The 16,466-nt window shown below is 51.9% G+C and overlaps 1 protein-coding gene across 1 annotated transcript in view; it reads right to left on the reverse strand.

Moving 5' to 3' along the window:
* The window catches only part of NPFFR1 (neuropeptide FF receptor 1), a 23,569-nt gene continuing 7,103 nt past the window's right edge, over positions 1-16,466 (reverse strand). The window contains exons 2-4 of the mRNA XM_032313698.1: positions 9,167-9,481; positions 5,190-5,289; positions 1-3,985 (exon numbers count right to left, since the gene is read on the reverse strand). Coding sequence (XP_032169589.1) covers positions 3,106-3,985; positions 5,190-5,289; positions 9,167-9,481 — 1,295 coding nt within the window. The 3' untranslated portion in view covers positions 1-3,105. The remainder of the gene's footprint in view (positions 3,986-5,189; positions 5,290-9,166; positions 9,482-16,466) is intronic.

The following is a 16,466-nucleotide window of genomic DNA, read 5'->3' on the forward strand; positions in this document are numbered from 1 at the left end:
AACATACAATTTTCCAGCCACTCTGGTGAAGAAATAAAGCCCAGCAGAAGCTCAGAACAGTGGGTTGAGCACAGGGAACTGAGACAAATCACAGCTTCCTTGATCTCTTCTTTCTTACCCATCAATGCTGAGTTGGGAGCAATCCTAAGTTTCTAACCTGGGGTCTCTGTCCTTAGGGTCACACAGGCATTATTTTCAGGAACTTCTAATGTCTTAAAAGTCTGCATATTATTCACAATAATCAACATGAGGATATAACCCACATGTCCACCAATGGAAGAATGGCTAAACCAAATGCGGCATATACATCAATGTAATGTTATCCAGCCCAAAATAAAAGAAAATTCTGGCATATGATGCAGTACAGCTGAACTGCAAAGACATTCTGCTCAGTGAAATAAGTCAGACACAAAAAGACAAACACTGTTTGATTCCACTTGGGTGAGGGACATAGAGTAGTCAAATTCATTGACACAGAAAGTAGAATGGTGGTTACCAGAAGCCTGGAGGAATGGAGAGTTCGTGTTCACTGGGTCCACAGTTGGAGTGTGGGATGTTAAAAAAAAAATTCTGGAAATCTACAGTGGTGATAGTTCCACATCAGTGTAAATGCACTTATAGCCACTGAACCGCACACTTAGAAATGTTAACAATGGTAAGTTTTATGTTGTGTATATTTTAAAACATGCATAAAAAAACAAACATTCTGCGCATACCCGCAAGGCCTCACCCTTTCATGAAAGCATAAAGTCATGCTTGTTACCATTCAGATCCAATCTCTGAATGGGTAGGCACAGCCATTGATTGATTTTTAAAAAGAAAAATAACAGCCAAATATATGAATTATGACCTAGTACAGCTTTTTTGGCAGGCCCAATCTTGCAAAGCACAGCATCTTTTGGGGGGAAATAAAACAAAAGGGGCCTTGGTGGAAAGGTTGGCTGGGGTGAGCACTCTGTTCTCCCCCAGCTATAAAGGCTGTGATTTTGTGGTTGGGGAGGGCATGCTAAAGGAGAAACACACGCCAGAGGAGAAACCAGACGGTGTCTCTGGACAGATCCCCCCCAGCCACAGGGACCAGCGTTGGGGTTTGAGCGTTGGGGTTTTCTCCAGCCAAATTTTAGAGCCTGGTGACAGAGTTCTTCACAATTAGCGGCCAGGAACTCTCTGGCCTATGTGACACTTAACAAAGAACAACCAGAAATGGGGACCATTGGTACACTAGCTAATGAGGGACAAGATGGCCTACCCCTCCTTCATCACCCCCAGATACCAGGACCAGGCTGTCGGGGGCCTGCCCGGTACATGGGTTATGGATATTGAGCACAGAACAATTTAGTCTGGATATTACAAGAGCAGACACAAGAGATGCCCATTTCCAAGACTGACAGCTTGAAGGACTCCTAGATTCATGAATTTTCTGGTTCACTGTCAGGCAGAAAACCTTTGTAGAAGTCCGGTTCTCCTCCCCATTACACCCAATCCACATCCCTGAGCGGCAGTGTGGGAAGAAACCATCAGAAGACAGATTCTAATCCAAATCCTGCCACTCTGTGGCCTGTGACCTTCGGCCCTTGTGGCCTCGGTCATTCTGTCTGTGGAACGGCGACAACAACAATTCGCATGGATCCAACAAGACAGTGTCTGGGGACATGCTCGGAGAATGTACTGTACAAGCCCTCCAAAGTTTAATCTGCTCCCTTTGTCCAGTACTTCGAGGGCGTAAAACAGGGTTAAGTCATTGTGTGTCCCTTACAAAAACCAACAAGCCTCCGAGCGGCATTGTCTGGACTGAGCCCTGGAAATAGTCATTTGCCAAGCACGGACATTCTAGCAACATCGTGTTTTCTACAGAGAGAAGAGGAGAAATGTCCAATGAAGTTCAGGTTACCGGGGCCTTGCAGCGATCACTGAGGCAATCCCATTTCCTCCCACCTCCCCGAGAGAATCCTCATTTCTTCAAGGTGAGGCAAGTGTCCTGAGTGATAGAAAAAACAAAGGGCCTCCTGGTCTCCACCTGTTTTCAGAAGGCAGGAGCTATCTGTACTAGGGAGAGGTGTAGAGTTTGACCTCCAGGAGGCCCTGAGGCCACCTGAGCTCTGATTGGCCAGCTCCCTGCGGAAACCCGGAACCCGGCAGTGTGGGAAGGCTTTGTGCTCCCAGCTCCAGTGGGCTGATGTATTTCCAGAAGCAGAAAGTAGGTACTGCGCTTTTCCTTCCTCCTCTCCATGAATAAGTAAACAGAGGCCTCCAGGTGGCCTGACATCTGTCTATCACCTTGAAAGTTCAGGGGTGGGGGGAGGCTGGGGGATGGCAGGGGGCCCTATGAGGAGAGGAGGGAGAACAGTACCCCCTCTTCTCTCCTCCGGGCAGGGACCCAAAGGGCAAGACCCAGAGTGTCTGCAAAGGACACTCCCTGTGCAGCTGCTTAGATGTGATGTCCCGTTGTAGCACTCTGAGAAAAAGAGAATGGCCCAGAACACATCTTGGAACAAATCTACAGGGAGTGGGCAGGAGAGGCACACTGTGTTCTCCTAGGAGGGGGTGAAGCAGAGGTGCTTAGGTAACACATAAGGGATTCCAGGACAGGAACACTATGTGACAAATGGGCAGGACAACTTCTTGTTGCTCTTTCCCAGCCATGTCACTAGGATTCACCCATTTCAGTGTGGCCCACCTTAACGGGTCCTCCTGGAGACCGCTGGAGATGTCCCTCCAGGCCCTGGCGTCAGGCTCCCAGGAGATTACCCCCGCTGAGAGCCCAGGCTAGCCACACCTCCTCTCGGGTCCTCAGTTTCGCGTCTGCATCCGTAGAAGGGGAAAGAAGACCCACTTCCAAAGCATTGTAAGGATTCAGCGAGAGGGTGTGTGTGGAGTCCGACACGGGAGGAAGGGTTTGCTGGGAAGTCGGCTCCTTCCCTCTCTCTGAGGTGGAAAGCAGTAGACCAGATAGCTCTAGCCTCTGCCACCGTCCTGCAGGGGAGAAGGAGGCATGCGGCACTGCCTCCCCCCACTACCCCCGTTGCTATCCTGTCCAGGCACCCCACCCCCTCCCCTCGGGGGACCCCTGCTCCGGGGATCAAGGGCCAGCCCTCCCAGTACCACTCAAATATCCCAAGCCGGTATGGTGAGGGGCAGGTGGCCACAGCCAGGACCCTCCCCTGCCAAGCCATGATGGGCCACCCGGCCCCCGCGCAGGGGGAGGCGGCCAGAGCGGGCTGCCCCGCTGCTCTGGCCGGACTCCGAGGGCAGGCCGGAGTCACCGGGCTGCCCCTCCGCAGAGAGCCGGGCGCGCAAGAGCTCCCCGGGCAGAGGCTCGGAGTAGGCCTCCTTGGGGCCGGCCCACTGTGGCAGGCAGAACTGCGCGCGGAAGGCGGCCTGGAAGCCGCGGCGGAAGTTCTCGTTGAAGTAGCCGTAGATGATGGGGTTGGCGCTGCTATTGAAGAAGGCCAACCAGTGCGCGAAGGGGAAGGCGTAGACGGTGACCAGGTGCAGCTGCGGCTCGCTGAGCTGGCCGTAGTCGATGAGCAGCAGCAGCGCCCAGAGCGGCAGCCAGGACAGCGTGAAGACCAGCGCCACCATGACCAGCATGTGCACCACCCTGGCCCTGCGCCGGGCCCCAGGGCGGCCTTGGGGCGCCGTTTCCCCGCCGGCCTGCGCGGGCCCCGAGGCCTTGCAGAGCTTGCGGGCGATGCGCGCGTACATGAGCACGATGAGTGCCAGCGGCGCCAGGTAGATGTGCGAGAAGAGCACGGTGGTGTAGACCCGGCGCATGCCCTTCTCGGGCCAGGCCTCCCAGCACGAGTAGAGCGGGTAGGAGCGGTTGCGGGCGTCCACCATGAAGTGGTGCTCCTCGCGCGTGACGGTCAGCGTGACGGCCGAGGGACACATGATGAGCAGGGCCAGGGCCCAGATGACTGCGATGGCGACCAGCGCCTTGCGCACGGTCAGCTTCTCGCGGAAAGGGTGCACGATGCAGCGGAACCTGAGGGCAGGGAGAGAAGCCAGCTCGCCACCGGCCCCAGGGTCCCTGTCTCCCCACCCCCAAGAGGGGTTCGGGGGAAAGCTACCCCTTGTGGGGGCTGGCGGTGTGTGGGCACCGTCGGCAGCTTCCAAGGGCAGCTCAGGAAGTTTAGGTTCTTTGGCAAGCAAGTTGGTTCTCATCTGCAAGGGAGTCGGTATTGCGGAACAAAGGCAGGAAGGGGGAAGGAACTGCGGAAGGCGTGGGAAACAATCCTATCGGTGCACTTGGGGGGCATAAGCTGATTAGCTGGCAGCTAGCAAAGGGATCAGCCTGCACATTCTGTCCTCGAGTAGGCTGATTAGGTAGGTGCATCAAAGAACATTTTTAGCTGCTCAGGAATTCTCCAGAAAACCCCTGGTGTTCAGGGGCTGACTCTACATGATGGACTGTCCCTATGTCATCTGGGCCGGCATCCTTCCCTGCCTCCCATGCTCTGGGGAAAAATGCCCAGAGGAACCCTTAGTGCAAGAGCTCACGGAGGTGGATGAGGGCAGGAGGACCTATGGCATGCATTTGAGTCAGTTTAATTGTTTGCGAAGCTTCCTTGGCCCCTGGCTCCATTCCATTCACCCACTCATGCTAATCAGATAATCTGATGCAATCAGGGGCTGGAAGAGACCAGAAGTAGCTTGAGGTAAGGTGTAGGTGGGGAGTTAGGAAGGCCTGGGCTGCCAGGGACCAGCAAGGAGGCTGCAGGCAGGCTTGGGAGGAGTGGGGAAGGTCAGTGAAGGAGCAGGGCCACACTCTGACCACACCCCCACACCCCCACCCTGAAACTGATTTTCCTTGCTCAGACAAGTGAGTGGCAAGATTCTATTCCACAGTCCCCTCTGTGGCTCTGATCTTTCCCCCATGTCCTGCTAGGTGGTCATCCTCTGCTTACGCACTTCCAGAAGCTCAGGAAACAAGGACTGCCCTCAAGCTCTCATAGGACCCAGGAATCCCTGGTAAACCTTAACAGGAGCTGCCTCCCAGCCTTCTAAACGAAGGTGGTGGTATTCTTTGCAGGTCCCCTAAGTGCAGAGGGCAGCTAGCCCCACAGCCCCTCCCTTTACGGTTCATGGTTCGGCCCCAGCCTCCTGCTCGGCACAACAGTGGAGATGGTGACTCTTCCTAGTGCTGGGCCCCTGTCAGTCGAGGATGACCCAGCCAGGAGCCTTCTCACCTTTCCACAGCAATGGCCACCAGTGTGAACACAGACGCCGACACGGACATGCCCTGCACCAAGCCGCTCATCTTGCACGTGGCGTTGTCAAAGGGCCACCCTGCAATGACAGAGTCCACGACAGAATGAGTGTCTCATCCACAAAGAGCTGGAGACCTTGGACTATTTAGGCCAGTCCCCTCTGTGGCTCCGATCTTTCCCCCATGTCCTGCTAGGTGGTCATCCTCTGCTTACACACTTCCAGAAGCGACAAAATGACCAGTCTATACCACTGTGTTCAGTTCTCACTGTTAGAGAGACAGTCTTTATATGGATTAGTGATTTCTCTCCAGGAGCTCTGTACCCAGCCAGGCCTAGTCTGGCTTTCTGCTCCCATAACCCTGCCTCAAGTTCTAGGCCAGCAGTTCTCAACCCTGGCCACTCACTAGAATCACCCGAGGGCTTTGAAAACAGCCAGTGCCCTGACCATGCCAGACCAATTAAAATCAGCATCTCTAGGGGTGGGACCGGACATCAGTACTTTTCAGATCTATGCAAGGGATCTGAGTGGTGGCCAGAGTTGAGAACCACTGGGACTGAGCGAGCCTGACTCCCAGGTGGGGGAGACACTAAGCAGATCTAGCCCCACCAGTGTCTTGCTCTGATTCCCAGGCTTTCGCTCTGTCCAGAGACCAGGACTTGGCCTCAGGACTGAGAGCGGATCCACATCTTGGTTCCTTGAGGCCCTGTGTTGGTCACTGCCTGGTGTCTCTGCCCCTGTAGCTCTGGGGGTCCCACCTATTCTGTCTGTTGTGCCTGGCCACAGGAGCCCTCTCCCAAGGCTGGTTCCCCCTTCCCCAGCAGCCACCCCCAGTTACCTTTCTGCCTGCATGCTTGCTAAGAGTGCCAGGCACTGTCTCGCTCCATCCTCCCAACAACCCTAATGTGACCTCCTGTTTACAGATGAGAGAGCTGAGGGGTCATGAGTTAGTTGGTTTCCCATCTCTTTGCCCCTGAATCACTATGGGTGAGTGTGAGAGTTTGGTGTGGTGCTGGGGAACATCACGAAAGCCCATCACCATGAAGAGCATCTGATTCTGTTTTGGAAAAGCAGGAACGTGCAAATGCCCTGATTCGGCAAGTCCTCTCCCAAGTTCATATCCCAGACGCATTCCCTCATAGTCCAACTGTTCATAGTGCTGGAGAGTGGGAGGCAGCAGTGTGCTGGTAAATCAGCTCTTAAAAAAATTAAATTTAAATTTTTAAAACGCTCTGATTTATAGCATTTGCCAAGTCCAATACCTCCCCACATGGCCAAGTTCCTACTACCACCATGACGTCACTGACCCAGGCAGCTGGCTTTAACCCACCACTGAGTAGAGGCCACTGGGTGTCCATCCCTAGGAGACCAGAGGGTAAAATGGGGTGGAAGCACCCCCCACCCAGTAGCGCAGCAGGGAGCTCTTAGCAACAGCAGGTGAGATGTCCGCAGGACAAAGTAAATGGAAACCTTAGTGGCAAAGGTCCGAAAAAGAATGAGTTCTGTAACACCAAACCACATCATCAAATTAACAATAGACCCACAAGAATAACTAGGAAAACCCTGACCCAGAAAAGTGACAAGGGAGTAGTTGGGGGGTCGAGGCGGGAGACGACCTTGTTCTTTATCTTGACCGTGGTGGTAGCGCCATGACTGTGTATGACCCTCGACACCTGTGGAACTGTCCACAAAAGGAGGAGGATTTGTGTGCATATCAAACTGTACCTGGACAAAAATATTTCAATGTAAAATGTGCACACATTTGGCAATGCACAATTTTTTTACTTGCATACAAGTAAAAAGACATACGTTATGTTGAGTAGAATGTTTGCCTAGAGGGCAGGGAAGAGAATATGTAGTCAGGTAGGGCCACAGAAGGGAAGGGATAAAAAATAAATGAGGGTCTTTACAACAGAATGAAGTTACATAGCACCGGGAGCAGCAGATGTAAATAATGCAACCTTTTGCAACTTCATTCCAAAAAAGAAAAAAGAAAAGGAAAGAAAAGCTAGCTGTACAAAGGTTTGTTCTATTGCAGAAGATTCTGTTAAAAATAACCCAGATACCCATCAGAAAGAGACTGGTTAAATAAGTTACAGTACATTCATACAGTGGAATGCCAGGCAGTGGCAAAAAGAATGAAAAACTCTTTTATTTATCAATATGGAATAACTCCATGTAAACTGATTTTAATGAATCCCACAATCTACACACTATATTTTTAAGCTGGAAAAAAAAAGTAAAGATGCAGAACTGACTGTTTTGGAAGCCAGTGTGTCCTTAATTTGCTTGTTCTTGCATAAAAGTACTTTTAGAAAGAGGGGCACCTGGGTGGCTCAGTCAGTTAAGCATCTGCCTCTGGCTCTGGTCATGATCCCGGGGTCCTGGAATGGAGTCCTGCATTGGGCTCCCTGCTCAGCGAGGAGCCTGCTTCTCCCTCTGCCTGCTGTTCTCACTGCTTGTTTGAGCTCTCGCTCTCTCCATCAAACAAATAAAGTCTTAAGAAAAGATACTTTTGGAAAACGACACAAGAAATTGGCCATATTGATTTCCTCCCAGGAGAGAAGCGGGGAGGCCAGAGGACAGGGACGGAAGCCACATTTTTCTCTGGAAACCTTTTGATAGTTTTTGACGATTGAACCATGTGAATGTGTTATTCCAACAATTTTTTAAACGTAGACAGGTGAAAAGGGCTGGCAGACACCTCTGTAACCAACTCATGGCCTCACCGTGTCATTGTTAACTGGTGCGTGTGCATGTGCATGCCTCTAGGTTGTGCACCTCTGCGTGTGTGTGCGTGCACACCTATGTGTAGGTCTAGGTGTGCTGGGAAGGAGAAAGATGAACAGTTTATGTTCAGCAGCGCTGGCAGAACCTGAGATCCTCCTGTGAGTGACGGTCCCTCCAGACAGAGCCAGTGCACTTGAGGGAAAGCTGATGGCTCTGGCTCTACTTCCTGGATCCTGAAATCTACAAAAACCCAGGCTGTGACTCCCCGGCCCCAAAGTCAGGTAAGTCACTCCCACTGGAGCGATCCAGGCTCTGCAGCTGAGCTCCCGGGCGCTCAGAGCTCAGAGCCCACAAGCTCTGATCTCTAGGCATCTCCATGGCTCTGGAAACCAGTCCTTCCCCAAATAGTCTCAGGGTCTGAGTAACCTTATTCCGAAACACTAAATCACATGAGGGAGAGTAGACGACAGTGTGAGCCTTCTGACATTTGTGGGATGAACAGGCAGGAATTTAGAGGTTAAGTGGTCTAGTTCTGCTTCAATTCCTTCTACCAAGTCACTGCTGAATGGCCAGCCAGTCTCTACTTGGACACTCCCAGTGACAGGGAGCTCACTACCTATAGGACTGAACTCTCTTTGGTCGGAGAACAACTCAAATAAGTGGATTATTAGGTCCGTGTTCAGAGGAAACCTGCGGGTTCTAGCTCTGCCCAGAGGAGCTACCCAGGAGAGTAAGACTGAATGGTGTAGTGGTTAGAAATATGGGTGTGAGGACACGGGACTGGACACTTAGCTGTGTAACTACAGACCTGTCCCTCATCACTCTGAGCATTAGTTTCCCCATCCCTTACAATCAGGATAATAATAACAACGCATAATTCATTGGATTGGTGTGAGGATTAGTTAACGATGGAAGAGGAAGTCATACAACCGCCATGAAAAGAATAATTAATTCATTGTATCTGTTATTTCTAACCTAATCCCTCAGCCACAAGACTGTCTGGAGAGTTTGAGACAATGACATCTTGGCCAAGAGACTGTGGAGATAATGGATGACCCAACCGACCACCCGCAGGTACCTGCGCCCCAATAAACCTCTTGCTGTTTGCATCCAGTGGCAGTGTTGGATTCTTGGGTAAGGGGATCCACGGATCTTTCAAGACCAGGCCAAGCAATGATCTCAGGGGTGGCAGGGACTCCTGCTGCCTCCCTCCCTTGCCTCCACTCACCAGTGATGAGGTTGTCCACGAGGGTAGTGGGCATGCAGAAGATGCCCACCAGCAGGTCACTGACGGCCAGGTTGAGGATGAACATGTTGGTGACGGTGCGCATGTGCCTGTTCTTGAGCACGATGAAGCAGACCAGGGCGTTGCCCACCATGCAGAGGAGGAAGATGAGCACGTAGGCCACAATGAACATGGCTGCCACTGGGGAGGAGTGCTGGTAGTAGGAGGAGAAGGTGAGATTTGCAGCTGGGGTGGCCTTGGCTTGACTCGTGTTCTGGCTTGGGGGCCAGCTGCTGTTAGGAGGCTGGGAGGGCTCCCCTAGAAGCAAAGGAGCATACTGGTCAGGATTGTAGGCAAAGAAGAGATGACTGACTTCTTGCCCCTGGTGACACTGTCCTGTGCTCCAAATCCTGACCATGCCCCAGTACCCCAATTAGGAGCTCAACTGCAACAGCCACTGAATGCACTTTCAACCCACAGCACCCAAACTCTGATCTCATACCTTCGCCTCATCCCGTCCAGAACTCGTTTCCCAATGCTGGCTCTTTTCCATTCCCATAAGGCCCACCCTGCTGCCCCATCTGGGCTCCATCCTTGTTAGCCCTGCTGTCTGCCCCAGAGGCTGACCTCTAAGAACTACATCGGCCAGATTCCCTTGCCTTCTGGTTTCTGACCCGGTTCAGCCAATGGAAAGCACTGCAGGAGACTGAAGGACGGGAGAAGACAAACATCAGGGCATTTGTCTCCCAACGCCCTCCCTGCCTGGCCCAGTTCTGCCTGCAGGGCTGTCTTTACAGATACAGCTCCTGTTAGGTGACCCTATCCCATGACTCCAGCTCTTCTGGGGCCAGGGTGACACCGTGTTCTCTCCTTGCACCACAGCTTCCTGTGAAGAAGGACTTCCAGTGCCAGTCCTTGCCCACCACTTGCTGGTTCTCACCCTCCCCTCTCCCCTGTAAAGTCCCTCTCTTAGAGTCTTCTGAGCACACCACCTGTTTTCTCCTGAAATAGTCTCCTGACTATTATACCCTCAAAATCTTTGTTGTCCCTCCTCATCTCCTCTGCAGAACTTTAGCTGGGAAAGGCAAGAAGGCAGTAAAGGAAGGGCTAATGGAAGAGGACTCTGAACCTGGGTAAGGAGCAAAGGCACACACGAAATTTACCAGAAGACCATCCAAAGCCAAGGCTACCATACATCCTTCACTCTCTCCCACCATGGTATCTATAGCGTCATTCGCACAGCCTTTAACAAAACACTTACAGATGCATTATTTTGTCTAACCTTCCCAATCACCCCCTGAGGGAAACCTGTGAGGTATGCGCCCCATTTGAAATGGGAGAACTGAGATCAGAGGGGGTTCTTCTACACTCTGCTGGGAGCTCGGGAGTATGTCTCTGAGGTGGTTCCACTCCGTGTGTCTCTGGATCCCATCCAGGCTTTAGCATGTGCCTACCCAGCCACCTGTGGGAAGGAACAGTTCCAGGTCTGACCACAGCTCCTCTGGGAAACCATTAAATGTGGTGACTCATGATATCGTCTCATAAACTCTCCTCCTGCCTTCCTCTGGGACTGGATGTAGCCTGTTCCAGGGGATGAAGAGTCTTCTGTCACATCCAGAGCTCAGCCACTAGCCTGGAGACCCACCGGAGGCTTGGGATCTGGAGACTAGAGACGCTCTGGGGCCAAGGAGCTGGCATGACCAGGGCTGGAGGACCCAGCGGGAGCAGCAGAGGCACAGGGGAGGCGGGGAGCAGGTGGAGGGCCTGCTGGTGGAGGTGGAGATGCTGCGGCTTTTGGGGCACAGTGGGAGGAAGAGGTGCCAGCCCCCTGCTTAGCCGCTCGCAAGCGTCCAGTTGCCCCCCAAACACCTTTACGTTACTATAGAAGATGTCAAGCGTGGACAAGAGAGAATGGTATCGTGGACATACACAAGAGTATGCAGCTTACTGAACTATTACAAGAGAGAAGAGTATAAAGACCTTCCACGCATCCATCCTCTACCTTCAACAACCATCAGTCCAAGGCTAATCTGATTTCACCCTAACCCCCACCTCTCTTTGGAACAGCACATCACCTCCTTTCATCCGTCAACATTTCCGCTCGTATCGCTAAAAGATAGGACTAAAAAAACCTTCACATAACCCGAGTATCAGTGTTCCACCTAACAAAATTGACAATGATGTCTCATATTATCAATGGCCCAACATCCAGCTTACAAATTCCCTGATCGCTGGATAACTTTTTTACAAGGTTGTTTATTTATTTGTAGTAATCTCTATACCCAATGTGGGGCTTGAACTCACAAACCCGAAATCAAGAGTCCCATGCTCTTCCAGTGGAGGTGATCCCATTAGCTGTTCACCAATGGTTTTTGGCAGCAGCCACTAAGGATTATGGCCTAGACCCCTCACTGTCCGAGCTCTGACTTCAACTGCCCAGACGTTCTGTGTTCTGATTCCTGCAGCCACCTCTGACCTCACCCCCTGCCACATGCCCATTTGCCCACTCCAGTCTGGACACCTTGCGCTGGCTCCTACACGCTCCTACTTTCTCCGGCCCCAAGGATTTTACCCCTTTTTATTGCTCCTGTCTCCTCCTCCCCTTTAGCTCTCGGTTTAGACTAGGCTGTCTTCTCAGAGAGAAGTCTGACCCAGTTGCTCTATTTCAAGTAGGTGCCCTCCTATTTGTTATCTCTCTCAATGTCTTCTTTCTTTTCCTCCAGCTGTCAATATTTTCTTTGTTTTCAGGTTGACTGGACTCTCTTCCCCACCCTTGAAAGTCAGTCCTGAAGAACAGTTGGCTGCCGAATCCCCAGGGTCTCATCAGTGCCTGCCTATCATCAGTGGTACATGGTTGGTGGATGGATACATAGTTGCGTGAAGGGAAAAAGGAAGGGAAGATGAACTCTGAAACCAGGTGACAGGTGACATGGCTGGTATTGGGAGGCCTTCAGGGGCTCCTCTGGAAGGAACCCCATCCCAGAGTCTGTTGGGAGCGTCCCCAGGCAACTCACCTGTCCTGAGCCCCAGATCAGCTCAGGATCGGTCCCCATGATTCAAAGAAATCTGCGCATGTGCGCGTGTAGAGGAAATTGACACAATCTGCCCGGCCAGACTCCAGTCTGTCTGTCCTTGCCCTTCACTTGGCCTTAGAAAACTGCTTAGAGAGCTCATATTCTGCACTCTGTCCTGAGAAGTGCCCAGGAGCGACCCTGCTCATCTCTAGACACTCCGCTGGGCTGGGCGTCTGTCCCCACCCTCAGTGCCCATTGCTCCATTGTTCCTTTCTTGGGGAGGATTCCTAGCAACTCTCCTGAGTTGGGGGAAGCTGAGCTGGGAGCAGGCAGCCCTCCCACCCCAGCGGATCCATACCAGCATCCAGAGACCTCATTAATACCCTGGACTTGTCCTTTCTGGACAAGGGCCCTTGTGGATACATTAAAGCAGGTGAAAATCTTATCCACTGAACCCAATTAAGTCATTCTCCTACCCCAGGAGCTTCCTGGAGGTCTCAGGATATAATTGTGGTTGCCTCTAAGGCATTCTGATGATCTCAGAGAGCCAGCAAGCCCTGGGCCACAGAAAGCCCAGGGCCAGAGAGAAGATGGGGGTACACTGATACCTCCGTGGGTGGTCCCGGCCAGCAGCATCTGCATTGCTAACTTAGAAATGAAAGGATCTCGGGCCTCGCTTCTGATCTAGGGAACCTGAACCCAACTGCTTTAACACATCTCCCAGGTGATTCTGATAGCACACTCCAGTTTGAGAACCACAGATTCAAAGGGCTTGGACCAAAGGCTCTGGCAATAGTGGACACACCCCAACTGGGAAGTCCCAGTCCTCTTTCCTGTCTCCTTCCTGGTGCCTCCAGGTAACCGACTGTGTCCACTCTGTGTCCCCTCAAAATTCACAAATTGAAACCTACTCCCCTGTGGGATAGTATTTGGAGATGGGGCCTTTGGGGCGAGGTTAAATTCCACTGGTGAGCTGTCATGAATGGAATTAGCACCTTTATGAAGGAGACCCCAGGGAGCTCCCTGGGTATACAGCAGAAAGAGGGCTGTGTGTTAACCAGGAATTGGGGCCTCACCAGACACCAAATTTGCATCTTGACCTTAGACCTTCCAGCCTCCAGAACTGTGAGAAACAGGTTTCTGTTGTTTTGAAGCCCCTCAAACCAGTATTTTGTCATAGCCTGCCCAACGGACTGAAACACCGCCTCCCTTCTGGGGAGCTCAGGGTTCCCATCTTGAAAATGGAAACACACAGTTCCTGGCTAGGACCTAGCACAGGGCATGTCCCCTCTCCGGAAATCAGAGTTCTCACTGGTAAGATGGGGATAAGCTCACACAAATGAAAGGAGGTGCAGTGAGAGCTAAAGAGATGATGGGCGAGAAGACCTCAGTGCCCCAGGCACTTTAGCTCCTAACCAACAGTATCAACAGTGTCAACAACACAACTGTGAGGATGAGATCTTTATGATGCTCTTGGTCTGGACCTCCCCGCCAAGCCTGAAAGATGTGCGGGAGAGAAAACAGCACCAAAACCACGGTCCTGAGCACGGAATCAGGCTGGGTATTTGCTTCCCGGAATCCTCAGCAATTCCCCCTAATACAGTCATCGTTATCGCCACCTGCTGATCTCTCCTGGTACCACAGGGAGCTTCACACACACACACACACACACACACACACACACACACACACACCCCCCCCCCCGCACCGACCAGAGACTTGGGGCTCACCATTCAGGAGCCACTTCCTGAGAGCCTCCTGGGGGACCTCGACCTGGATGGAGAGGCGCCAGGGAGCTGCTGAAGGCTACAACACAGAACAGCACAAATGGCTGATAAACGCGTAAGACAAAAAGTTTAAATTCGTTTGTGATCAAAAAAGGGCAATTTTAAAGAACAACTTTTTTATCTATTAGATTGGCAGAGAAGAAAAGTGCTCAGCGATGGCCAGGGGGTGACTGTGCCCTGGGGGGGGGCACAAAGCCCCTCAACCCTTGGCAGCTGGGGCCCATCCATCCAGCGCCCTGAGAGTGGACCTGCTCCAGGATCCAGCCATTCCACTTCTAGGGACTTCTCCCAAGGGATAAGATCTGATGGTGTGAGAGCAAATACTGACCCTGGGTTGTAATAGCTACAAAATAGTATATATTATAAATCTGGATTCTATATAAAAGGGTGTGTACGTGTGTGTGAACAAATGACAAAAAAGAAGAAGGAGGAGGAGGAGAAGAAGGAGGAGGAGGAGGAGGAGGAGGAGGAGGAGGAGGAGGAGGAGGAGGAGGAGGAGGAGGAGGAGGAGGAGGAGGAGAAGAAAAATAGTATTTATCCACAGGGAGGTTTCAAGTGATTTTTATTTTCCTGTTCGCTAACTTGCATTCTGACCTTTCTAATCAGAAGGAAGCTCTGATAAGTGTGATTTTAAACTGACTGCATCAGTGGTTCTGAACTCTGACTCCAGTCAGAATCACCTGACTTTTAACAATACAGAACTCCCGCCCCCAAATGAATCAGAATCTCTAGGGGTCCCAGCACTGGTATTTTTCTGAAAAGCTCCCCTGGTGATTTCCAAGGACAGAACCACTGAATTTCCAAGTCCCTGCCTCCGAGGTGGTTACAGTCAGTGCCTGGCATTGTGGGAGTTGCCAAACTCCCCGAGTCTCTAACGCAACTGAATTCACTTCACAGATGCTTTCCTAGAGCTTTGTCCTGATAGGCCAAGGAATGCCTCCGGTCCAGACAGAATCCACAGTCTTTGGCAGCTTTGGATCTGTCTCTCAAAAAGTGCACTGGTGGGCACCTGGTGGCTCAGTGGGTTAAAGCCTCTGCCTTTGGCTCAGGTCATGATCTCAAGGTCCTGGGATCATCCCCACATCAGGCTCTGCTCAGCAGGGAGCCTGCTTCCCCCTCTCTCTCTGCCTGCGTCTCTGCCTACTTGTGATCTCTGTCAAATAAATAAATAAAATCTTAAAAAAAAAAATAGCGCACTGATTATTCAGTTTCAAGGGAACGGCAGGCATTTGTGGTTGTGGTTCACCTCGCTCCCATTACCCCTTCTGACCTTAGGGAGCAAGCCCTCTCTGTGGGCCCTTTAGAGAGATTGTCAGTCAGGAGTCTGCACTGGCCCCTGGCCAAAGGATAGCTGATCAGACCTCTTCTGCTTCAGATTTGACTCTGAGTCTCAATAACACAGCTTTTCCTTCTGTTGGATGATCTGCCCCTACTCTTCCAATAAATTTGCATCATTGGTTAAATTAGCCAGAAACAGTTTCTGTTGCTTGCAGCCTATCGTCTTGACTAATATGAGGAGATCAAAGCTGGTCATCCCTGGGCCTCCTCGGAATCTGGGGAGTCCAGGTTCAAAACCCCAGGGACAGCTGGAAGGGGTGTGGCTGGGTAGGGTAGAAAGCCCCAGAATTCCTGCTCCCCGGATCAGATTCCAGCCCTCCCTCTGCTTCGTCTCACAGGCCACGCAATCTTCCACGGAGCCTTTGCTGGCACAGAGAGGAAAGGACACTGACCTTGCAGTCAGAAAACATGACCTTGAGAGTTGGCCCAGTGGTGGTCACTCCATATAAGAGGGGCTGGTGGGGGCTAACTTGGTTTGAAGGAAAAGCTTAGCTTAGGAACTTGTCCTAAAGTTGCTTTTGCACGGTTTTGACAAGGAGGTGTATTTAGTTTGGGATTGTTTGGGGACTGCTGATGGGGGAGCTCCATCCTGCATACCATCCCTTGGTACTCCTCTGTGAACTTGGGAGCTCCCCGGCACCTCCCTGTGTTGTTCTTGGCTGTCAAAAGTGGACGTCCTGGACTTCTTGCATCCCCCCCACCTCATGGCGTTGTTAGATAAGGCTCCGCAAGATATCAGAGTAAAATTATAAAGGGTCTCACAGACCTAAATAAGGGCTGTGTCTTGGCTATATTAGCTCTCCACCAGGCAGCTGCAGGGGACCAAGGGGTGACAGGTTCCAGCTCATTTGGGTTTGACCCCAAGGAAAACAGCCTGGGCAAGACAGGTAAGGGAAAGGTGGGTGTGTAGGGAGATCACTGCTGAGGAGGGATGCTTTCTGAGACCTGCGACCTCATTTCCTGCCCTTCCTCCCTCCCTCCTGGCAGCTGAGCTAAAACCCACCGCATCCCAGGCACCCACCACAGCAACAGGGATCTCGCAAGCCAGCCCCTTGTTGGTGAGGAGGAGTGGATGGGCTTCCTAAGAATCCTTTGGGTTGGCCAAGGCCGATGGCTAAAGAGCTGCTGCAGCAGCCAATGGGAACCAAACTAGCCTCTTTCTGT

Source organism: Mustela erminea, chromosome 14, assembly GCF_009829155.1.
Source record: "Mustela erminea isolate mMusErm1 chromosome 14, mMusErm1.Pri, whole genome shotgun sequence".
NCBI classification, from domain to species: Eukaryota; Metazoa; Chordata; class Mammalia; order Carnivora; family Mustelidae; genus Mustela; species Mustela erminea.